Below are 23742 nucleotides of genomic sequence, written 5' to 3'. Positions count from 1 at the left end.
GAGGTACTTTACTTGTATGAATTGGGAAACCATTAATTAGCATAATTATTGTGAGGGCAAGAATCCAAACTCCAATAGACAAATCATTATGCATTATGGACCACTTCCACTATGTATGTCAACAATATCCACTACTTGTTTCTTGACCACTTCCACTAAAACTAGTTTATATTTTTTTTACTTATCTTTGTTTTCATTCCCCTAATACTATATTTTTTGCTTAATGCTCAACAAACATGCTAATGGAATGTACAAAACAACACAATAAAAATGGAAATAAACCGTACGACAGACACAATGTTAACAAATAAATATAAATAATAAGTTGCAAAAATTCATAAGCCAAACAATTAATAACAAGTGGGTTATCTTTTGCTTTACAGATAAAGACACCCAATAAAACAATAAATATTAATTACAACCACCTCATTCCATTGACTATCTCATTTGTATTTCAACTTTGTCATGCCATTCCATTCACTTGGGTCTTTTTTTAATTCAAAATTCCAGAAAAATAATTATTAACTTACAAAAAATATCTATAGACATTTAACAAATTCATCTAAGCCCGTGGCGGTAAATTATAAAATTAAAAAGAATAAAATTAAACCGGAGGTCGAACCGAGTTACTCCTAGACATCCCAGGCTCCACCGGTTTCTCACCGTCGTTAGCCGCCACCCTCGGTGACAGAAGACTCGACATCCGCGTAAGAAACGAAGGCGTTCTCGAAAAGACCCACCTGTCCGATTTAAAACCCCGGTCCAACCGCTCAAGCCTTCTATAGTTCATCAACCTATTACTACCGCCACTCTCGCCCATTCGCGGCCCACGCCTCGAACTCCCTTCTCTGGGCAACACCAGCAAGCTTACGGACCGGTTCAGTTTCCGGTTCATGATCTGTTTCCTCACTTCCACCGGCAATCTCAAGGTGAACCGCTCCGTATCCTCGCCCGGCTGAATCAGAGAGTGCCCGGTCGAGTGGGACCGCGGGAACAGCCTACGCAACCTGCTCGATCTCGATCCACGTGTACGGTTCCGGTTCAGCGTTTGGTTTAAGCTCAACAACTCGGGTTGCTCTACCGTTTCCTGGCAGCCCTCGTCTGTTTCCGGTGCCGACTCAACGGCGTCGTTTTGAGCTTCGACGTCAACCGGTACATGTTCCGAGTTGAGCACAGTGAGGTGGGGGATTGGATCGCCGGGTTGAGGGACGAGGTTGGCTCGGCAGACGGGACACGTGGTGTGCGAAGCCAGCCACTCGTCGATGCACTCGGGGTGGAACACGTGGTCGCACTTGGGGATCAAACGCAGCATTTCGTCGTCCTCGAACTCATTCAAGCAGACGGCGCACTCGAGCGCGTCCTTCCCGATTTTGAGCCCCTTGACTGCGGAGTACTCGAGGGTGGGGAAGGTGTCGATGACGGCGGCGTCAAGTCCGCGGGAGGCGCCGCGGCGGGAGCGGCCGGTGTGGGTTCCGCCGGCGCGGATACTGGCGGATTGGGCGTCGGAGCAGTGGCGGATATAGATGGAGAAGAAGCCCATGAGGAAGAGGGCGGCGATGAGGACGACGATGATGATGGCCATGGAGGGGCTGAAGCGCTGGTAGCGGTAGGGGTCGGGGCTGGGCTGAGCTCCGACGGGGGAGATTGCCGGCGAGAGGAGCAGCAGGAAGAAGAAAGTGAGGGCGCCATGCTTGGCGGCGTAGGATAAGATCGGAGTCATGGCGTGGTATGTAACGTTCGCCGGGAGGAGGGTACGTTGTCCTTGTGGTGTTAGTTAGAGGATGAGGGAGGGACAGAGAGACTTATAAATGAAAAGAAAAGAGGGAGACAAAGAGCAGAGAAGGAGTGAGTGTTGTTCGCGGGGAATAAAGAAGGGGAAGAAGAGCTGAAGAAGACAAAGTGAAACGAGGACCATGGGGGGGTTTCGGAGTAGGGCCCACACTCTCACTCCTCTCATTGGAGTGGAGTTTCTCTGGCCCTTCGTGAAGGGTGACGTCAGCAGCTAAGTCATGGATGGCGTGCCACGTCGACTCACGCGGTGCTTTCGGAGTTAAATAAAAAATAAAAAATCCGGTCTTGCAAATTCAGAGTTCAAATCGTACGTCTTCTGGACGATGTGATGATCTCTACAAAATGGACATAAATTTTTGTCTTTTCCTTAAAGTGTTGTGAATATTTGATAGTTGTTAATATATTTTGCTTGAAATTAACGAGACATTTTATATATACTAGAAACAAATCTACTATTGGATTACATTGTTTTTGTATCTCTTTGTTTTTTTTCCCTCAAAGCCAAAACGCATGAACTGGGCTCTACAACTTGTTATACATGATTGTCCGCAATCCGTGCCTTTATTTGACCAGACTAAAGAATAAATTATTGCCTATGAAAACTAGGACTTTCTTTTTTTATTCAACAAACTAGACCTAATGAAAGGTTATTGACCATCAAATAGTTGAGGAAGGGTTTCAATTTTATACATGGCCTTATTTATAATAATAAAGACTTTTATGAAATATGGATATCACTAATTTGCTATTTTCAACCAATAACGTTATAATACGCATGATAATAATTTCACGTGAAATAATAAAATAGTATTATTCTCGTTGCAATTATCCTTATTTACGTTTGACAGCCTATCTTCTCGCAAAGTAACAATTTCCAAAATAAAATAAAAACATGAAAGCGGTAATTGTGTAATATTTTAGGTATGTGTTTATAGGTTGCTACTAAGCTAAAAGTTGGTAAAGGTTTGAATAATAAAGAGGGTCAACATTTCAAAAGAAGTCGAACTAACTTTTTTCTCAGCAGCCCAAATCGTACGGCTGTCAGAAAGTATTGGAGAGAAGAGTTGCAATGTGAGAAGTACCGTAAAAGTTTCTAGAAGAATATAGTTTTCTAAATTAGATTTCTCGGGTGTCAAATCAAAGCAAATGGGTTGGTTGAGTAACCACAAAACCAGTAGCGTGGTCCGAAGGGAAGCGCGCGGTGTGGGCCTTTGCATTTGACTTTATATAGCTTGCATTAATACATACGATCCAAGCGAAAATGGACCATATATTCATGATTATTTTATTAAATTTAAATGAAGTTATTATTCAAATGAATTCTAGATGCGTCCATATATCACATCTCACCATAGAACGACTCCACGACCCAAACGACGTTTTTGGACGATTCATCTCATACAACAAATTCGACACATACACCAATTCTTGACCAAAAAAATTAAAAATTTCCCCACATACGTGTCATATTTCTATGAATTTAATTGTGCTTGGCCCAAAATAAATGCATTTATTCAATTATTGTAATTTGAAACAACAAAAATATTCACGAAAAATTTGCTCGTTAACATATGTTAACACAACACAATTCACGAATCGATTCTAAAAGCTTTCATAATAATTTCATATAATAATTCTCCCTTGCTCAAATCCATCAACGAACGCCTGATATATAAGTTGCATGTGTGAAATGCGTTTGATACTTTTTTCTTGAACGGATTTTTCCGAGTTTCTTTTTCTAATTTGTATGAATTAGTCAACTTATTCCTGGGAAAATAAACAAATTCGACAGAAATGGACATTAGGATTATTTTCCTCTCTCTCAGAAAGTGATGGGAAACTCTTATTTACTTGAAATTAAGTAAATAATTCATTTGACTTTTAATCTAAGCCCCAAAGGTCATATACTATAGTCAAACTTTGAATTAATTCTAGGTCGCCGACCAACAATAATTATACATGAAGTCTAACACCATCGATGAAATAGAATATTGCAATGCATGTAATTGAATAATTTTGTATTTAGGTTTTATTTTTATACAAACGATATTAAGATAGGGAGGAATCGAACCTAGAATTTCTGTCGTAGAAATAATGTTTTTAACCACTTGAGCGTGTAATTAAATAATATTATAATTCATTCAATTCAATATATGATTATTATATCAGTTTCCTTTCTAAATTGTAGTTTCCTATTGATTCATTGGGCCTTTCTGGGGCTGTTTGCTCATCGGCCTTTTAATTTTGCGCTTTCAATAAAGAGTTATAAGACCCAAAAGGACCCAAAAAATGAAGCCCATGAGGAAGCATAGGTTCAACATGAGGCCCGTAGCTCTGAAGCCTGGACACAGCCCAAAAAGAAGAAGAAGAAAAAAGTCGTTAAATTGTGTGTATTTATTATATGTATCAACGACAAGGAGGGTTAAATGCCAATTATAGCCTTTTTCAAACAAAGTAATTTTTAAGCCAAGGGTACTATAGTAATTTTCTTTAAAATAAAAAATAAAAAGCTAAGGGTACTATAGTAATTCAACGTCAATTTCCCGACCGACTTTCTCTCTCCCACTCCTTATTTCTTCTCACTCATTGTTCTCATGCAGTAACTTTCTTTAAGCAAATGCATAACATGTGTCTCGAGATTTCTAGTATATTATGTAGCATTATAGTGAGGTTTAAAAGAAACTCTTATGATGCCACGCCACGCCACGCCACGCAACGCCACGTATAGAATGAGATACCCATTACAGAGACAAGGGATTTGATATGCACATTATACATAATAAAATTAAAGGTTTAAAAGGTGGGTTGTTTCCTCACAAATCACAAATCACAAATCACAAATCAGAATAGCAAAGTATGGTCAAAAAGGTTGTCATAATTATGTAAAGCAGATGATACATATGGGGGCTACCAAAGAAAACAAAAACAAGGCGTATGGCAAACAGCTCTCTTAAATTTTCATAATCAAATTTGGCTTTTGCTTTGAACGAATCATGACTAGGTCTTTCAAGTCTCAAAGAAACCACAAAATAATGCAAATGTCAACTTCAAATTGGGGCCCGAAGCTAGCATGAGGAATATTGGGCATGGATGTCACAAAATACTCTCTCTAGGCCTCTCTCTCTCTCTGCCTAAGCCTATGCTCTTTGGATTTTTGTTTAGGTTCAAAGCAACCCTCATTGCAATATTCGAACGTAATCATGATGAATGATTGGTAATCATAGTGATCAACCTTATCAACCTAAATAAATTCTTATTTACTTTTTTCACCCTAAGAAGAAGCATCCGCTATAATTAATTCAGATGGCCCAAAGCCCATAATTGCCCTCTCTTTGTAATTCTGGGCTACCTTGATCGTTTATCACTGACCTAAACAAGCACACAAGCTCTTCATCGGTCAACTCCATATATTTTCGTTCAATTTGCTACACATTTTGTATTTCTTTGATAAGAAACATATCATCACAATTATACTTCTTTCTCGTATTTGATATTTGATGGAAATATCACTTGTCTAGTTCTTTGTTAATGCAAGTCTCGAGTATGTGACATTTACTTGTCTAGTTCTTTGCTTGTTGGTATCCGGAATTTTGTGTTTAAATATTTCATCATCGCTTTGCTCATATCATATATGCCAACAAGTTTTAGGCAAAGATGCTTATACTTTTTCAATGGGGGTCATAGAATTAAGGGAAAAGCTGAAAACAAGCCAACACCACCTAAATTCTTTGCTTTCTGAAAATTATGCTAAATTGCTCCATCTACTTTATATGTCAATGTCGAGTAATTATAAAATACTACAGTAGTACATTTTATACACAAAGGTGGAACCATGAATATTTCAGCGGGTGGGCTAGCTAAAGTTATTACCTAAAAATCTATGATAAATTTTTTATGTACTTATAGTCCTTTTAGAAATAAAAATATACATTAAAACATATAAACTACGCTATTCATAGCTGTATTGATTAATTTTCATTTTTTTTCTTCTCTAGATACAAGCGATATTGGGGAAGGGAGAAATCGAACCTAGAACATGGGTAGATGGTCTTAACTTAACTATTTGAGCTACAAACCCCTTACAATTTCCAATAAACTTTAGCATTAATACATATTAAATGCAACCGGAAACCATATATTATCAAAATGAAAATATGTTCAACAACAAAATTGAAAAAGTACCTATTTTAAGATGTATTTTTATTGTTGCCATGCAACTAAATTAATAAAGAATTGGAATTTTTTGAACTCTAATAGGTTAATACATACTGGGCTGTATTTAAAATAAGGCAAATATATAAGTTTGATTATTTTTTTCCCCAAAAATCTCCTCGGGCTACAACCCACTATTCTGCCAATGCTTGTACATGTGTTATATAAGTGGATATTTATTAATACTATTCTCCAAAAGAAGGGAAAATAAACCTTATTGTCTATCCATATTATAACACGTGTACAAAATATACAACATGATCATATTACCGTAATATTTTATAATTTCTCGTCAACGTCCATCATATTCAACAACAAAAGAAAGGAGATCAAACTGAATCTTTTTCTTTTCCTTTTTGCAAAAAAGAATGACTAAATGCTTCACTTACTGATGGTGGAGTTTTAAATTTACTAGTGAATAAATTTGATATAATATATACGAAAAATAATTTCATAAATAGTTATGGGTACATTTGCATATGAAATATATATCGTTTTCATTATTATTGTAATCTTTTGTGCATCAATTATTTCTTCGGGCATTCTTGGTTTGCTTCCAAAGAACCCAAGCCGAAACCATTGGTTCTACAGAAACTGGTATTTATTGCAGCCGCTGTTTTTTGAATGGCTGCCCTCCTGTTGGGGGAAACTGTATAATCTATAATGTGACAGTTCTTGAGGTTTCATCATCAGATGCCACGTGTACGGCTGAAATGGCCGTGGTAGATGGAGCCATGAAGGTGCTCTTCCAAACGCGTGAAGACAAAATTCTTTATGTCATTTCGAACAGTGTAGTAAACGTTAATCAGGTAAAAAGTTATGGTCTATAAATAATGACCATTCAATTCAATAGCAATTTTGCATGCATTATATATGCATGCATGTTACATATGTTACTGCATATGGTAGCTAGGGTTTTGGACCGTTGTAAAGTCACCCCACCCTCCCCCTAGGAAAATTCTTATTTCCTCACCAAGGAGTGTCGTTTGTAGCCTCATGTGGTGTGACAACATGCTTGTCTATTTTTGTGTAATCATGCATATAATGTTGGTGTTCACTAGTTTATTGAGCTTACCGACTTCAGTTGCTTACGTGTGCATTGTTTTTTTCACCTCGCCATTTCATAATGTCGATAAACTTAATGTGAGTTTAATGTAGTTGTTTATTTGTGTATACACATGACTAATTTCTTTAATTTCTTTTCGTGATCAATAACACACGGAAATATAATAGTATCAATTGGTAAAATCTTTATGAGCAGCCTCTTAAAAGAGAAGTGAATTAATTATTTATAAAGATAAAGAAGCAATGAGATAGAGGAGTTCATTTTGGTACAAAAACCAAGTCGTTGGCCATTAAAACAACAGATACAATACAAGCAATCCTGAATCGATATAGATAATGTATTTTATATGCTTTAGAAAAGTGAAAAGGCTTATGGCCACTTTGAGATGGAAATCAAAGCCTTGAGAAGAAAGGATTTTGATTGGAGACGAATACACTTTTTGGTTTTTGCTGTTATAATTATAATAATAATGATGATGAAGCAAAGGTATTCAGTGTAGGACAGGTTGGTGAAGGAATGGGGCGGTCGAGAGATTTGATTAAGCTTTTAGACGACAACGATTTTGCTGTTTGTTAGGATGGATCTGGAAAAAAGTGTCTGCCTTTAATTATGGATTTTGCTGCTGCTGAGTTGGCTACTCAAATCGACCATCTCAGGTCTGGTTCAATGGCCTATATATAAATAATTAATATTTTTTGCATGCACCAAGAAAATAAAACAAAAATTTCTCCGATATTCCTTTTCTTTGATAATAATGTGCGGATGTCCGGATGAGAGAATAACTATACGTATGAATGAATGAATGAATGAATGTAACAGTTAGATATTATACCAACATTTTAACGGGGTTTTATATATGCATGATTTGAGTGACAATTAAATAATTAAACCCATTTAATAAGAAAAACAGAGAGAGGTGTTCCTTTCTTTTTCTGTGTGGGTTTGGAGTTAGATCGAGGGAATATATAAAGCATTTATGATACTCATACAGGAGAGAGATGGAGAGCCCACAAGAAGGGTTGTGGGGTAATCACAATTCACATGATAGAATAAGATGAAAAGCAAACAGTTTTTTTCTCTGTTCGAACGTCTAATAGTCATCTTTCAAACTCCTTTTGTGTTTCTACATGAAGTAAAGATAAAGCAAGCCTTGTTTCTCTCTGGGAACAGCAATAGCAATTGCAATGCGTGGTCTAATCTAATCATGATGATGGCTAGAATTCAATATATATATATATATATGCATGCATGTATGTATATATATCGGCTTTATCCAATACTATGTCATGTCTCTCACGTGCTGAGAAAACCTCATTTTTATTCAATTCCTTCAACTTTTGATTATTCAATCTTAAATTTTAGTTAATGATTGCTCAATTGATTCGATATTGGGTTTTAAGCTCAAAATTTAACACATAATAGAATCAGCTACCTATGTGAATAGCTAACACATAATCTTCATCTACAGAGACTTTTCTTCGTTGGTTGGTAGAATACTAGAATACTAGTCTTCAGTTGTACAACATGCAGTGTCGACTATTCCTATGAATACAAAAGCGATTATAGAAATTGCTGCGACCAAATGAGCTCATGGATTTCTTTTGGAATTTGAAAACGACCTATATATACAATTGGCATATATTGTCAATGCTTTCTGTCACTTTTTAAAATTTCTTTGTTTTACTAAGTCCCATGCTGCATATTTAATCTTTCCAATAATTATTATATATTCAACAAACAACTTTCCAATATTTTTTTTAAAATTTATGGCTGGAAAAGGGTATTATTTCTGTATTTATACTGTACACACCACTACACACACACAAACATATATTTATATATATATATATATATATATATGAAAAGTTATAAGAAAGAAAGGTAGATGCATTTCTAGGTAGATACAATGTGAATTTGAGGGTTTGCCTCCTAGGGCCTCCAGAATCTTAGGACTGTTATTATAGGTAGTAGATGTACAATATATTCGTTTTATGAAGGGACACAATAATGAACATATATATATATATATACTGTAGTGAACATGGAGGAAAACAAGGAGCAGTAGTAGAAGATACACGGTGTCTGTATAATAATAACATCCTAAACGTCCGCATAAATATATATATTATATTTATTTAGTGGCACATAACAAGAAACATATATGCCATCTCAATCAATCTATCTGTGTGACATAAAGTTCAATGTTGCCTCAGTCACTGCTAGTAGTGCTATAAAGTTAAAAAATTATGAGAACTAACCGTATTTTAAACCTAGATCTGAATTTATCTTAAACTTTTGGAGCATATATACAATATATCTTATCTACAAAGACCACCCCCTGCTGCTGTGGTCATCAGTCATACTTAATTATCCTAAATATATAATTAATTATGATAATATTTTTTATTAGGTAAAGAATTGCATGAACATAAGGGAAGGGTAGTGGCCAATGGGTTCCCACCACAGTGGTGGTGGATTCCCCCTTCCCCCCATGGCACCCAGGATCGAACCCCAGTGGGGTTTCTTTCCTCCAATGTAACCAAAAAAAAAAAGGGAAGGGTAGTGTGAGCTGTGAAACACAAAGGGGTGGGGGTGGGGGTGGGGGGCTTTCACTGCACAAATAGATTAGTGATTATTAATTAGAGTAATTATCATCAACAAAAGACAAAACCTATAAATAGACTAGAGGGGTTTAGTGTTTCCACATCCTACGGCAAAAACAAAATCCAAATCCTTGACATCTGTTTCCATCCACAAACTCTACCAGATAGGATATAGACAAAATCTTGGGCCGCATCGCATCGCTTGCATGTATAAATCGATCCCTTCACTTCCATTCCATTTCTTCAACTCTGTAGACTGTGCGTATGGTTAATTGTCCACCGACTCCCTCAAGAACGCGGCACTAGTTCATCTCATGCATGTTATTTCAACTGAAAATAAGTTTGCCTTTGAGGCTCATTAAATATGGGAAGACTTTGAAGATTTAAGAAAAGACAAAGTAATTAGTTTGTTTGTTTAATGAGAAAATATCCTTAGTTTATTAATCTGAATATCTTTGACTCGATCAAACTTGTTTGATGGGAGACTTGATCAAACTCGATCATAGAAAAGAATGGGTGCTGCCCCCATGTACTTACATTTTTCTTAAGTAGGGTCATTAATTTTTGAAATTGGTATTAAGATCCAGTAACCGGCCGTGCCGGCCTAATACCTAATCAATCGCCCTAGCTAGCTCTAACAGCTTTGATTGCATTAGCAGGATCGAGTTTACCTACTCAAAATCATGCAATCCTTTGAATCTCTCAAGGGTGAAACACTGGTGCAATTTTGTCCATGTTACGTCTAGGGCTAAGCTCCAAAGTGTGAACGTGTTGATAGATACCAATTTTTTTCTCCAGTCCAAATCTGTGGGGGCTAGCACATTAATTGTATCGATCCTTCTCCTATGTATCTTGAATCTTGATGGCATAATAATATATGTTTATCAATCAACACAATCATATGATATTATGATTATGCTGCTCTTTCTGCTGCCCTTATCGCGAGTACAAATCACGTGCTCTCCGCGCGACTTCAATATGAACAATTTATCTCAATCATGGTTAATAAAATCTGAAAGAAGATATTTTCCTTGCAATTTAGTGTGTAAAAGGTCAAAGACAAATCTTATTAAAAAGTGGGTTAATCCAAAACTGTTTTGAAGAATCGTCATCGTGCATATCTCCCCTTCAAAAAACAATGTATTAGACGCATCCAAACGAGAGCCAGTTAAGTCTAAGGCTTTTTTATTACAAAAAAAAAGGGTTTAGATCGGTTGGTGATGTATAGGAGTCAATTTTTAACTCCAAAACATGATCAGGTGCGTAGTTTCATACAAGTAATTCCCTTTCACCAAATCCCCAAGAAATCAACCTATATATATTATTTATTTATTTATTTTCGGTTGAAAAAAAACAAATATATGATATATATATACGTGCATTAATTGGTGTTCTAGAAAGTTTCGTACTCTTCGTTTGGATTAAGAGAGACTCATATTTTGTGGGACTAGGTAGCTAGGGAATCTTAGTACTGTGTTTTTCACTTAATAGACTCAATTAATTTATTAATTACAAGACTGTGCCAACAAAAACCCATTTAATTAATTATTAATTAACCCAGAAAAGCACCCGTATACAATTAACCAAGTTTAGGATCTGGTAATAGTCTGGCAATATATTTTATTTTAAGAGAGTGTGGATTTGGTGTTTTATTTGGTGGCAGTTAGCAGCATGCAGTCAAGCACAAGGGGAAATTCGAATCCCTATATTTTCATAAAATATATATATATGCACTTTTAAGATGCCAACTTACAAAAATGTTTGCTTTGTTTGTTCTACAACATGTTCATTTGGCATGCCACCAACTTTTCTGGGTCCGGGTACCACCAAAAAAAAAAGAAGAGAAAATATTTTGCCATTTGAATAAAGCTGATCAGGCTAGCTAGCAAAATTATGAAAGAAAGAAAACACACAGTAGCCTATAATTGTTGCCATATTGAATTGAAGGGTGGTGGTGGTTGTTTTGTTGGTACTGGATGATGATATGATGATATATTATTATATCATCACATGGATTCTTATTTTGTACAAGTCTGACAGATAGATAGCTGCCATGATGCCATGCTTCCATGCAAGGAAGAAGGCTCTCTCTCTCTCTCTCTCTCTTTCTCTCTCCAAACTCTGTAAAGAATCTCTGTGCAGCGATCATCAACCTTTTCCCTAGGTCTTCTCTCTCGGTGCTGGATTGTACAATCCGACCCTATTATTACCAAATGACAATGCCTTTCGGCTTCACAGCTTCTTTAAGCTTCCTTCCATGTAGCTAGCTGGCACCCTAGCACGTGCAACCCACACTTTATTACCTAATGCAAAACATCATAATTACTTGCCTAATTTTTGGTTTTCACGGGTAATTAAGATTTATGAACAAATTGCCGGTGATTGAGCTCTTTCATTTCCATCCATGTGGATAGAGGTTCGAAATCACTAATTGTGAAGAAAAAAAAGAAAAAAACTTTTATTAATGAGAGGATGATGACATGCATGCGCAGTTTTTTCACAATTAAAAGTCCATTGAGTAATTTGTCATTATTTTCACAAGTGTATCATTTTATAGATTCTAATGGTATTATTTTTGTTAACTTCCAAAACAGCAAGATTTGACAAATTTCATTTTCAATCCATTGACGACGCGACATGTGTATATATAATACATATGTGGTGTCTGATTCTTGTAAGCAAATATGTGTCTTTGTTAAATGCATATACATATATATAAAATCACATTGAGATGTGCAGCTAGTTATATATATATATGTTTAATTCCTTCTCTTGCAATAATAATGAAAAAGTACAACTTTATTTCACGTGTGACGTGCTGTAGATTTGTTTCATCATGAAGCCCTTTAAAAGGCAGCTCAGTTTCTCCATCCACACAACAGAAGACCCCAAACCCACCGCAATATATATTTCTTTTGGGCGTCTCCGTGCTTCACCTTGACAACAAATTATGGCACTTGATGCTGTTGTTTTTCCTCAAGACCCTTTTAGTTGCGCCACAAACAAAGACCTCTACAGCTATTGGAGCTCTTTTGATGATGATCATCATAATTTCGGTTTCCACAACGATCAAGATCATCATGATCAGCTCCAACACCAAGCCTCCCTCGATTTTCTCGGCTACCAAACAGATCATAACCCTCCTAATTATGGTACTAATTACTATTCCTCAGCTCCTTTGAATTCAATGGTGCCACATTTCAACGAATTGCAGCTCTCCAATCCAAACCCAGATGTTAGTGATACTACTAGCCCAACTGATGATCAACCCGAATTTCATCAACTACCATCGGATCAGACAATCACAATGGCTGACAGCATGCCTAGTACTCGTGCCAAACGGCGCCGCGCCAAGAGTAGGAAGAACAAGGAGGAGATTGAGAACCAGAGAATGACTCACATTGCAGTTGAGCGCAATAGAAGAAAGCAGATGAATGAGTATCTCTCTGTCCTTCGATCTTTAATGCCAGACTCATACGTTCAAAGGGTACATACATAATTACACATATATCTTACTTCTACTTTTATTAATATTCTTAATTCTTATAAGGTTGAGTTTATTGGACCGACCAAAAAATGTGACATTGTTTTTGGTTTTATTAGGGAGACCAAGCATCAATCATTGGAGGTGCCATTAATTTTGTAAAGGAGCTAGAGCAAGAAGTGCATTTTCTTGGTACCCAAAAGCCAAATAATGGAGTGCCTTTCTCCCAATTCTTCACCTTCCCACAATACTCAACCCGGTCCAGCGGAGACCATGATTCTGCGGCGGCAGCCATGGCTGAGCTGCCCTTGATGGAGTGTAAGCTGAGTAACATTGCAGCTGACATAGAGGTGACAATGGTGGAGAGCCATGCAAGCCTGAAAGTGAGAGCCAAGAGGATCCCAAAGCAGCTCTTGAAGATTGTTTCTGGGTTGCATGGTATGCACCTCACAATTCTTCATCTCAATGTGGTCACTGCTGATGATATTGTCCTCTACTCTCTCAGCCTCAAGGTGATTAATTTCAATTCAATTAAGTTGTTAATTTAGTGTGGAAAGTTTAGAAATTTGAAATTAGTCATCTGTGTATGTTTTTTGTGATGAATTTTTTTGTTTACAAATTTGTAAGCAGGTAGAAGATGAGTGCACACTGGCTTCAGTGGATGAAATTGCAACAGCTGTGCATCAGATGCTAGCTACAATTCAAGAGGAGGCAATGTTGAATTTGAATTGATTATCAAAAACCCCTCTTTTAATTAGTTAGTTAATCCCCCCTCTTTTAAATTCATCCTTTTACACCTTCATATGTGGTGGGTGTCTTTCTCTTGTTTTTAATTAAGGTTTTCTCCATTTCAGTTTAAGAAAGAGTCTATGTTGTTTAATTATCTAGTTAGTATATTTTTTTTTGAGGACCTTTCTTATTGAGAGGTACGATAACAAACTAAACTCATACATACTACACGGATGTTAGGACTCGAACCCAGAACCACTTTTCCTCATGAAACAATTGCTCCAAAGTCCAAACCACTATACTAGTGGTCCTTTGCATCGATCTAGTTACTAATTTAATGGGCAATATCATCGCTTGCAGCCTTTGGGAAAGGTTTTGGATTGATCGGATGGTTGAGAATGATTATGAGTTTTGTCATTGTTGATTATATATATTCAAACAGAAAACATGTGAAGATCTGAGATGAATACAAAAAGAATTCTTATAAAAAGTTATAAAAACATATTTCATTTGGAAAGGACGTATAAATTAGTACCTGTAAACGGTATAAGTTGAAGTCAAAACATATTTCATTTGGCTGCCATCATGCCATTGCCATGCATGAATGCATGAACAAGTTTAGGAAAGCTCAGCTTAACTCAACTTGAGAATTTTTATATAAAATGAAATGTAAAGATAAATAATAATTGGCGAATTGCATTGGAGATAAAATTGGGGCCACGAAGCCGTACGTTGTTCATTGTCGAATCGAATCCCTAGGTAATTTTATAAAGTTGATATGCTGCGCTCGGTGGGGTTTTTACATCATGTTGGAATTTAAACAAGGAATTCTTGCCCTACTTGGTTACCTCATTGCTTCCCTTTTGTTTCTTTTTACTTTCTTTGGGTCAATTTGCTTACCGATTGTTTGGGAAGAGAGAAAAGTGACCTGGGCCCAGGAAGTTTTTTCCCTTTTCTTTTTGTTGGGCCTTTGCCCTCACCCCTCTGAGAGCACAAGAAAGATAGCCCATATCCGGATAGTTACATTTTTCTGTTTTTGTTTTTTTGTTGTTGAAATTAATAAGGGCAAATATATATAATTTCATCATTTATAAAATATGGAAATCACATTGGTCTTTCATTAGAATTACAACAAACGAAATTAACTTACAAGCTCTCTAAGTAATGCATGGATAACCAAAAATTCATTCTACTCTCCTACCTAGCTGTAGCAGCACAGCACCATTATGAAATCTATCATAGTCAAGCTAAAGAGCCAATTGTCAAGCCTATACATATTTTCCTCTGTATTTTGGCTTTGGTTCTTTGGTGAACTTCGCATGATCAGCAGCCCCATTTGATTGTGGATCCGTAGGACTGAAAACTGCAGAATGAAGGTTTCCATCTTCTAACCACTTCAGATGGTTCTCCTTGAAGTCTAGGTGTTTTAATCTGGCTGCTTCTGCAATGTCTTCAGTGTATGGACTTGTCTTCACCATTGTCAGTAACACTCTGCTGTAACGTGAGCTCAGAATCTGCTCGGAGGTAGCAATCAGTTTGAAACACGGGTGCTCTGGGAAATGGTTATCGACGTTATCATCTTCACTCAACACAGGGTAGAAGAACACAAGCCTCCCACCCATTACAAGCATCCTGCCAGCTAGGTTGAGCAAATCATGTACACACTCGACCAAGCTGTAAGATGCAGTTGATGGTATGTGGTCTGTCCTCTTGTCATCCGGAACAATGTAAGGGCCGATAACTCCTTTCATCAACTTCCGGCCACCAGATTTGCGTCCCCCAGCACGAACACCATAGGGGGGGTCGCAAATTATGGCATCAAATACCTACACAAGTGAAAATGACCAAGAAAATGAATAAGTATCAGTGCACAAAAGACCCCAAGTTTGGGAATTTATATTTCTCAACAGAGAGACCAAAATGATTTAGAATCACCATACACGCGAAAGCTTTATGCTGCTGAGTTTCAATCCTTCAATTTCCAAAGTAACTACAGGAAAACTAGTAGGCTATTCAAGTCTTCTTGCAGAAAAATAGTGGACTATAAACGACCAAATCATTAGTTTTCTTTCATACGGTGGTTCCAGACATATGATGTTCTATATCAGCCAAACAGTTTGCTAAAGTAAAAATAACGAAGAGAACAAGGTAGATTGAGTAACCACCAAAAATAGAATAACAGTTGGGAAATAAAAAGAAAAGCACATGCTACTTAAATAATGCCATCTAAGGAAGTAAATGGCGTTCACAATGCAACAAGAACCAAAAATATATATAAAATAATTTTATAGAGAAAGAGAGAGAAAGAGTACCTCTTTCAATCCAGTACGCCAAGGAGGAAGGTTATTATCTGCCCTTAACAACGCAATCGGCATTGGTAATCCATACTGCAAAAAAGTATGAAAAAATGAATACAAGCACTTGAACTTTCTCCAAGATACAGAAACTTCAAAGCTCGTTCCACTCCATCATGAATGGTCTAACATATAAGTAGAAATCATTAATAGCTTTCCCCGTCAGAACTTTATACCAAGGAGAAGTCTTGATATATTCATCATAATAAGCTTATCATGTGCTTGCTGATGCCATTTAGTATTTGAGTAATGATTCCATAGACTGCACCTTTCAAACCAAAAACTCAATCTCATAAAGCATATTCACCTGCTTGAAATTGCTCCAGACATTACAGTCAGGGCCACGGCCATCGCGTACCACCCTGATATCAATATCTGCACCCTGAAAAATTTGATCAGCCCATATAGAAAGATAGTTAACTGCATGCCTGACATGAAGGAAAAGTATCAATTGTGACAAATTCAGAATTGGACTACAGAGAAAGAAGTGTAAACCATTGTCATGGCTCCAAAATGGGCAGCAGCTATAAGAATGCTCCCAGTGCCAACAAAAGGATCGTAGACAAGCTTCCCTGGTGTGACCAAAGCTTGGTTTGCCATTAAGAAAGCCATTTCTGCATCCATGGCCGTTGGTCCAAGATAAGTGCGGCTTTTCAACTGATATGTAGGTAAAAGTTTTCTATCAGCACCACCAATCTCCCGACCGAAAAAGATTCTTTTTTGGACCATTGGTGGAAGACCATTGCTAGCTCCATAATCATCAGTTTCCATAAGCCAGAACTTGTGTTCTGGATTTTTCAAGTTAACTCGACCCTGCAACATATTGATCAGTAGCAACCACCATCATTAGTGACAATGAAGAACAATTTGAAATCAATTTTCTGGAGCTAAAATGCAGATTTCTGTACTTGTACAAATACTTCAAGTGCATATCCTTGCAGAATCTAACCCAAACTGAAAACCGAAGTTCATAAGTTAGATTAAGAAATTAACCTTGAAAGGAATGTAGCTAAGCCCCTGAATGCGTTGGGTTTGCTTCTGGAGGCTAATGACTTTACCAAAGGTGTCAACATTAATCTTGAAAGTACTATTGGAGTCTAGGTACGGCAACTTCCGCTCATCGGGGTAATTTCTTATACACTCTTCCAGTTCCTCATAGCTACCTCCTTCTCCCCAAAGTTCATACATTCCTTTCACAAGTATGCCTACCATATACCAAGTTGAAAGCTCAAATTTTAGTGAAATGCTCTGCTCAATGAGGATCAATGAAGTACAAAATCTGACAGGCCATGATTGGGAATATGAGATTACAGTGGTTTCGATTTGAGCAAATTACAGATTCGAGAAATTCAGGGCCAGTTAACAAAAAATGCAGATGAGAGAAAGAGGAAATGAAGGAAAAGTACTGACTTCGATTGGCAATACTCTTGGCTACATCTTCCGAAGGGAGATCGACGAAATGGAAAGGGGAATCTGGGTGGTGGTGCAGTGGCAGCCTCCATTGCAAACACTGGTATTCTTGATCTTCGTTGCTAAAGAGTTGTGCTAAAGATTCGACCTCGGCTTTCCTGTAGTCTAATAATCTGTGGAAGAACACGCACAGATACCACATCTTCTTCTTCTTCTTCTTCCTTGGTTTTCACTTCTCTTTTGCCTGCGACTCAGAGAAACAAACAAGAGGGCAAAACCCTAAACCCTCTGCGCCATCTAATGTTGTACTTTTGGGTACAAGTCTCTAATGCATGTCGCAGGTATAAACACATTTTCAAACATTTTTTATTTTTTATTTTTAACAAATCGATATTCTAATTACTCGAATAATATGGAGGGGAAGGAAATCCAAAGCTTTATCATATTTTAATTATTTTATTTTATTTTTGGTGATAATATCCTATAGCAGAAATTACCAAGAAAATATCTTACCATAGTGGACACGTGGACCAATAAGACACAGAGTCCGGGAAGCAAAAAAGAAACCCTACAACCCGTTGACCCGGTTTCCAACCTACACCACACCCACAGCCCTCTCCCTTTAGGTTTTGTGTTGGAAGCCGAAGCAAAAACCCAAAGCCTCTCTCAGCCTCTCTCTCTGTTTCTCTCCGCGTTTGAGATCTAAATCCTTGCGTCGCTCTTTGCTGGTATGAAAAATCAATCCCTTTCGCGCTTATATTGTTAGGTTATGATTTTGTTGTTCTCGAATTCACTTAGAAATTTGGCAGATTTGTTTGTTCTAATTTATATGAGTTTAATTTTACCTTTGGCCTCTGCTCTCTGGCGTATATTTGTCAATTTTTTCCTCTTTTAAATGGTTATTTTGTATGTTTTAAATCTCGATGATTCGCTTCTTATGTGCTATGGATAATTAATTAGGATCTACTATATGGGGCCTGTAAATTTTCAAACAAAGGAAGGGCCAAGAAATTTTGGATAATTTCAATGAGTGTATGCCTGTGTATGCTTTTGTTCTTATGCTTCTAGTATAGAATTGTATACATATGCCCAAAACCCTAATTGGGTTTTCTTCAATTCCAGTATTAGTGTGTGTGTCTATGGATTGGATATACATATTCGTACATGTGTATTTTCATGCATTTGTGTATCAACAATATATGGACATAGTGAATTTGGTGTGGGGTTCAAAGAAGTTTTTCTCGGTAAAGAGAGTTAATTGGGTGTGGGGGGGAGCTCCTTTTTCCTCTCTCATCGGATCTGTTTACTTGTCTCTAGATTATGCAGTATTGGGAAGAATTCTTGTTAGTTTTGAATAGTTTTTACTGATTCTTTTTGTTATCTTCCATGATTGATGCCCTCTTTTGTGTAAATTTTCAGTTTAGAAAAATGTCAGAAGAGCTGGAGTATCGATGCTTTATTGGTGGCCTCGCATGGTCAACATCTGATAGAAGTCTAAAAGATGCATTTGACAAGTTTGGAAAGCTTGTTGAAGCCAAGGTATTGATTTGTTTTCTTTATGTTTGAATACAGTCTAAACAAAATGTGTTTGATTTTCATCAAGCATTTGTTTATAACTTTTTTTTTTCTGTTGATTATTGCATCTGGTCTTTGTTTCTGAGGATGATACTGCTTGGCGGAATCAATTAGTTTGGATGACCATAGTGTCCCATGAGGGTTTGGGATTCAGAAGGGAAATTGGCAATGGCCGTGAATAACTTCTTTTGATAGTGTATAATATGGGAAAATATGATCTTGATTTGGTTTGATTGAAATCAGGTGCTAATTTTTCATGCTTTGTTCAACATGATATTATTTGATATTCTTAATACTCATCAATGGAATTTTATGGTGAAAATAATTTAAATGACATAGGTAGTTGTTGATAAGTTTTCTGGACGCTCTCGTGGATTTGGGTTTGTCACTTTTGATGATAAAAAAGCAATGGAAGAGGCAATTGAAGAAATGAATGGAATGGATTTGGATGGACGAACTATTACTGTTGATAAAGCTCAGCCTCACCAAGGTTCAGGTAGAGATTATGACGGTGACCGCGGTCGTGACCGTGGTCGTGACCGTGACCGTGGTCGTGATTTTGGAGGTGGACGTGGATCAGGTGGAGGAGGAGAATGCTTTAAGTGTGGAAAGCCAGGACATTTTGCTAGGGAGTGCCCAAGTGAAGTTTCAAGGGGAGGTGGCAGGTATGGTAGCAGGGATGATAAGTATGGTGGTGGAGGTGGGGGTGGGGGTAGCGGTCGTTATGGTGGCGGTGGGGGTGGACCTGATCGAAATGGAGACCGATATAGTGGGCGCAGCAGGGATTCTGGTGGTCGTTCAAGTTCTGGAAGTGATCGATTCAGTCGTGACCGCTCAGGGCCATATGAACGTCGGGGGACAGGAGGAGGTTTCCGTTCTGGATAGGACAATTGCTTCGGATAGTGGTATGTAACACAACTCTTTCCTTTCATGTTTTTCACAGTTAGTATTGTACTAAAGGAAGTTTTGTTGATGTGCTAATTGCAGCCTAGGAACCCGAGGAGCTGCTCGGCTGACTATCACTGTCTGCAATGCATCGAAGTTTCCTCTTGCTGGATGTGTTCTTGTGATGATTGTCTGGGTGGATTAATTTAGTTGGACCAGTATTTTGAAGTGCGAATCTTGCATAGATATTCACCTGTTTTTTGTTGCTAAACGATCAACCGAATGTTTTGATCCGATGGAATTTTATGCTTGCTTGAAAATGATATTTCAATTTGGCCTTATAGTCTGTGAATTCCATTACAACTGGTGGTTGTCTATGACTTTCATGCATCGGTGACTGCAAATGCTATGCTTCCTGTCTGTTCCTGTTCACTCTTTTGCTTGGGACATTGAAATATTGGAAGGTCATTTGGTTCCTGTTGACTGTTTTGCATGGGCAATTGCGATATTGGAAGGTCATTTGGTGTTTGGTTATTTCGGAGAATAGATTGTGAGGGGTCCGCAATTGGGAGTTTGCTTCTTGTTACTTGGAAGTAGAAGTGGTCCTATAAGTAGAATGTCCATTTTGGCTGCCCTGTTTTCGGTATCTTACTAATAAATGGGAGTCAAGCGGGTAATATTTCCTCTTATAAGTTACTTTGATACATGATATCTCCTATTTTGTCATTCCTGCTATATTGATATGTTTAACCTTTTGGCAGGATCTGGTCTCTTTTTGGACCCATGATTGGGTTTGTGTTACTAATTGGACATGCATTGTTTTAAACGTAAATATTTTGAAAGTCTTTTCGGCCAGAACAAGCCATCTGCAATTTAACTCGAACATAAGCCCCCTCACCTTCTCCACAGCGCACTGGTGGGAGAGTTCCATTCTGCGTAAACATGTGCAGGTTGTTGTTTGGAAGCTCTTGATGAGTTCAATAACTGCTCCATTGTTTTGTCCTCTGGGTCTCCTTATCACATTGCACATGGGGGGAAGGTTGTTGGTCTTGCCTTGTTTTTCTGTTCCTGGCCGTGGTTTGTTTGCTGAGACAAGAGGATGATCTGTTTCTTTGTTCCTGTTCCAAACTGCTTTTTTTTTCTCCTAAGGTCGTTCAGTGATGCAATATTACCGACTCTACACTTAATAACGTATCTTAGCATGTGGTTTTCTATGTACATCTATTTTTTTTGTTAATTTAAATCCATTATCGTTCTTATATTTCTGCCATGGAATGCTACCTGCAAAATAATTAGGGTTGTCTTAACGAAGATGGGTTCTGGTTAATGGCTTTCTAAGTGCTGATGTTTTTTAGGGTTGTGTTTCTTGTACAATTGGATGGATGCAAACTATCGATGGTTTTCTTCTCCTGTAAAAAGTATGGATGTTTGAAAGTGTTGTAATACTGTTGGGTTGCAGTCTTTAGGGAAGGAAAGTTTGGTTTGTTGGGCGTCAAAACAAGAAATTAACTGCGGGTTAGTCTGAAGAGTTGGTAGCGATTTCTTTAGTTATTTAGAGTCTTGTATGTATGCGAGAGAGAGAGAGAGAGAGAGAGAGAGAGAGAGAGAGATGGTGTTTAGGATTTTGAACTCTTTTGTGTTCATTGCGTCTAGAATCATGAGGCAGGGAAGTGCTGTTTCGAAAGTGGCATATGCATTTCGCAACTGAACATTCATGAGCCGACAACTAACCGTCCTCTATGTTAGGAGAAAAACTTGCATGTCTTGGGTGCATGCATCTCGTTTCTATAGCTGTGCACCCATCACATGTCATGTCATGTGCCGAACACGTGATGTGTGTCATGCATATAGTGTAGTGACTCTCAATCAGCGCATGCACCAACCCAAATATAGTTGTGTGGATTAATTATAAGGGCACCAACATTATTCGATGAACACAACTTCGCTGCAGTACCACCACACCACCAGCAACAATCAAAAGGGAAAATGACAACAAGATACAAGAACACAACGACAACAAAGGCATAAAATTTAATCACATTTCCAGACCTCTAGACCCAATTAACTTGGTGAGTCCGAAAGTAATAGCCATAGCCATCCATCCTCCAACGAGAACTCTGGCACAAGATTTCATCACCGATGTCCTTCCCAGCCTCGCTCCTACTCCTCCGAACACAACCAATGCCACGCTTGCCAAGACCACCACCACGGCTAGCCTTACCTTGTGCTCACTTATAAATGCAGCTCCCAGCAAAGGCACCACGGCACCTGTCGAAAATGCAATGGCTGAAGCCATAGCTGCCTGTGCAGGATTTGGCAGCTGCAGTTTCTTCTTCTTTGCCTCTTGTGCATTCTCCGTAGCACCACCATTCGTTCTCATCTCATCTCTTTTCATTTGAGACACCTCTATGTCGTACTGAGTGTACACAGAGACAAACTCGCCTATCGCCATGCTGCACGCCCCGGCCACCAGCCCTGCAAACCCTGCAAGCAGCATGGCTTTCGCGTCTTGCTTCACAGCTCCCACGCCCATCATCAGTGATGCAACCGAGACCAGCCCATCGTTGGCTCCCAAGACAGCGGCCCGAAGCCATTGTGTCCTCTGGGAGTAGTCAAAAGTCTCTTCTTCTTCATCTTCAGGCCTTTGGGATTGTTGTCTTGGCTGATCGGCAACATTTCCATAAACTGGAATCTCAATATGGTTCGTGGAAGCTTGTTCACGAGCTCCTTGGGCAGCCATTTAGGAAGTTTTAAGTGAAGCAAATTAGTATGAAAAAGAAGCAAAGGGATTTGAATATTGATTGCTTGTGGAGGACACACGCCCTGTTATGGGGTATTTATAGACAAGGTATATAAAATTATGGAGTGGTTAACTTACTTAGTGCACATGTTGATGGAAGGCACTAACCATAATCAAGGGCTGCTTTTGCTTTACTTAATCAAAATTAATGGTTAACTAAAATATGCCATTTTTCATTTTTGACTCAAACACTTGAATCTCTAGTGGTTGCATGCATATAGAGAAACCTTTTTTTTTTCTTTTCTGTATCTGTATAAATGTATCTAATCGATATTATTATATTCCAATTCCTTCCCATACCTCCCAAGGAAAATTCCGAATTGTATCTCAAATTGACAGGTTAGTGTGAGCTTGTTATGGTGGTGGTGGTGGCGGTAGCCTAAAGTACTATAAAATTGTTCAAATGCAGAAAAGTGTATGAAGTGTGGATTGCGCACAAAGGCCACCAGAAGAGTTCCGATTAAAGAATGTATGATTTTGTCCTCCCCAAAAAATTTATATCTAGCTTTTGTAGATTTTGGTAAGAAATATGAATAATAAATTGAGTATTATAATTCAATGAATAAAAGATGCACACTTCATTCTTTCTGTATGATCTCTATCCATCTTGGCCGACTCCTTTTAAAACCTTCCACTGATTAAAAAGCAACACCAGTACTCATAATGGTGTTTAGTTTTTAATTAACCCACTAATTAAGGATACACAACGATACAACATGAAAAGCAAAACCCTTTTGATAAAGAGAAGTGATTTAGGTTGTGTTGTTGTGTAGTAGGATCATATATTTTTCCATGTATGAATGAAGATTTCGTAACGCAAGTTCTGCTCTGCA

General features: G+C 37.8%; 4 protein-coding genes and 1 pseudogene across 4 annotated transcripts; 2 read left to right on the top strand and 3 right to left on the bottom strand.

The window, feature by feature from the left end:
- Positions 1–300: 300 nt before the first annotated feature.
- Positions 301–2023, bottom strand: LOC110759683 (E3 ubiquitin-protein ligase ATL6-like). The gene has a single exon (XM_021961778.2). The coding sequence runs from the start codon at positions 1718–1720 to the stop codon at positions 605–607; it is 1116 nt and encodes a 371-aa protein (XP_021817470.2). The 5' UTR covers positions 1721–2023; the 3' UTR covers positions 301–604.
- Positions 2024–12462: 10439 nt separating this feature from the next.
- Positions 12463–14019, top strand: LOC110759687 (transcription factor bHLH94-like). Its single transcript, XM_021961782.2, has 3 exons — positions 12463–13159; positions 13276–13668; positions 13787–14019. Exons 1-3 carry the CDS (start codon positions 12623–12625, stop codon positions 13886–13888), a joined length of 1032 nt encoding a protein of 343 aa, XP_021817474.2. The 5' UTR covers positions 12463–12622; the 3' UTR covers positions 13889–14019.
- A 942-nt stretch (positions 14020–14961) lies between these two features.
- Positions 14962–17979, bottom strand: TRM11 (tRNA modification 11 protein). The gene is made up of 6 exons (XM_021961783.2): positions 17650–17979; positions 17233–17444; positions 16735–17052; positions 16547–16621; positions 16198–16272; positions 14962–15711 (listed from the first exon to the last, which is right to left on the bottom strand). Exons 1-6 carry the CDS (start codon positions 17849–17851, stop codon positions 15154–15156), a joined length of 1440 nt encoding a protein of 479 aa, XP_021817475.2. The 5' UTR covers positions 17852–17979; the 3' UTR covers positions 14962–15153.
- A 244-nt stretch (positions 17980–18223) lies between these two features.
- Positions 18224–20455, top strand: ATRZ-1A (RNA-binding (RRM/RBD/RNP motifs) family protein with retrovirus zinc finger-like domain-containing protein). The gene is made up of 4 exons (XM_021961785.2): positions 18224–18377; positions 19069–19188; positions 19564–20129; positions 20212–20455. Exons 2-3 carry the CDS (start codon positions 19078–19080, stop codon positions 20107–20109), a joined length of 657 nt encoding a protein of 218 aa, XP_021817477.1. The 5' UTR covers positions 18224–18377; positions 19069–19077; the 3' UTR covers positions 20110–20129; positions 20212–20455.
- Positions 20456–21996: 1541 nt separating this feature from the next.
- Positions 21997–22899, bottom strand: LOC110759690 (vacuolar iron transporter homolog 4 pseudogene; annotated as a pseudogene).
- Between the last annotated feature and the right edge of the window lie 843 nt (positions 22900–23742).

Source organism: Prunus avium, chromosome 6, assembly GCF_965620075.1.
Source record: "Prunus avium chromosome 6, drPruAviu1.hap1.1, whole genome shotgun sequence".
NCBI lineage: Eukaryota > Viridiplantae > Streptophyta > Magnoliopsida > Rosales > Rosaceae > Prunus > Prunus avium.
Note: the sequence above shows the minus strand (reverse complement) of the source record. Positions and strands in the feature narration are given on the sequence as shown.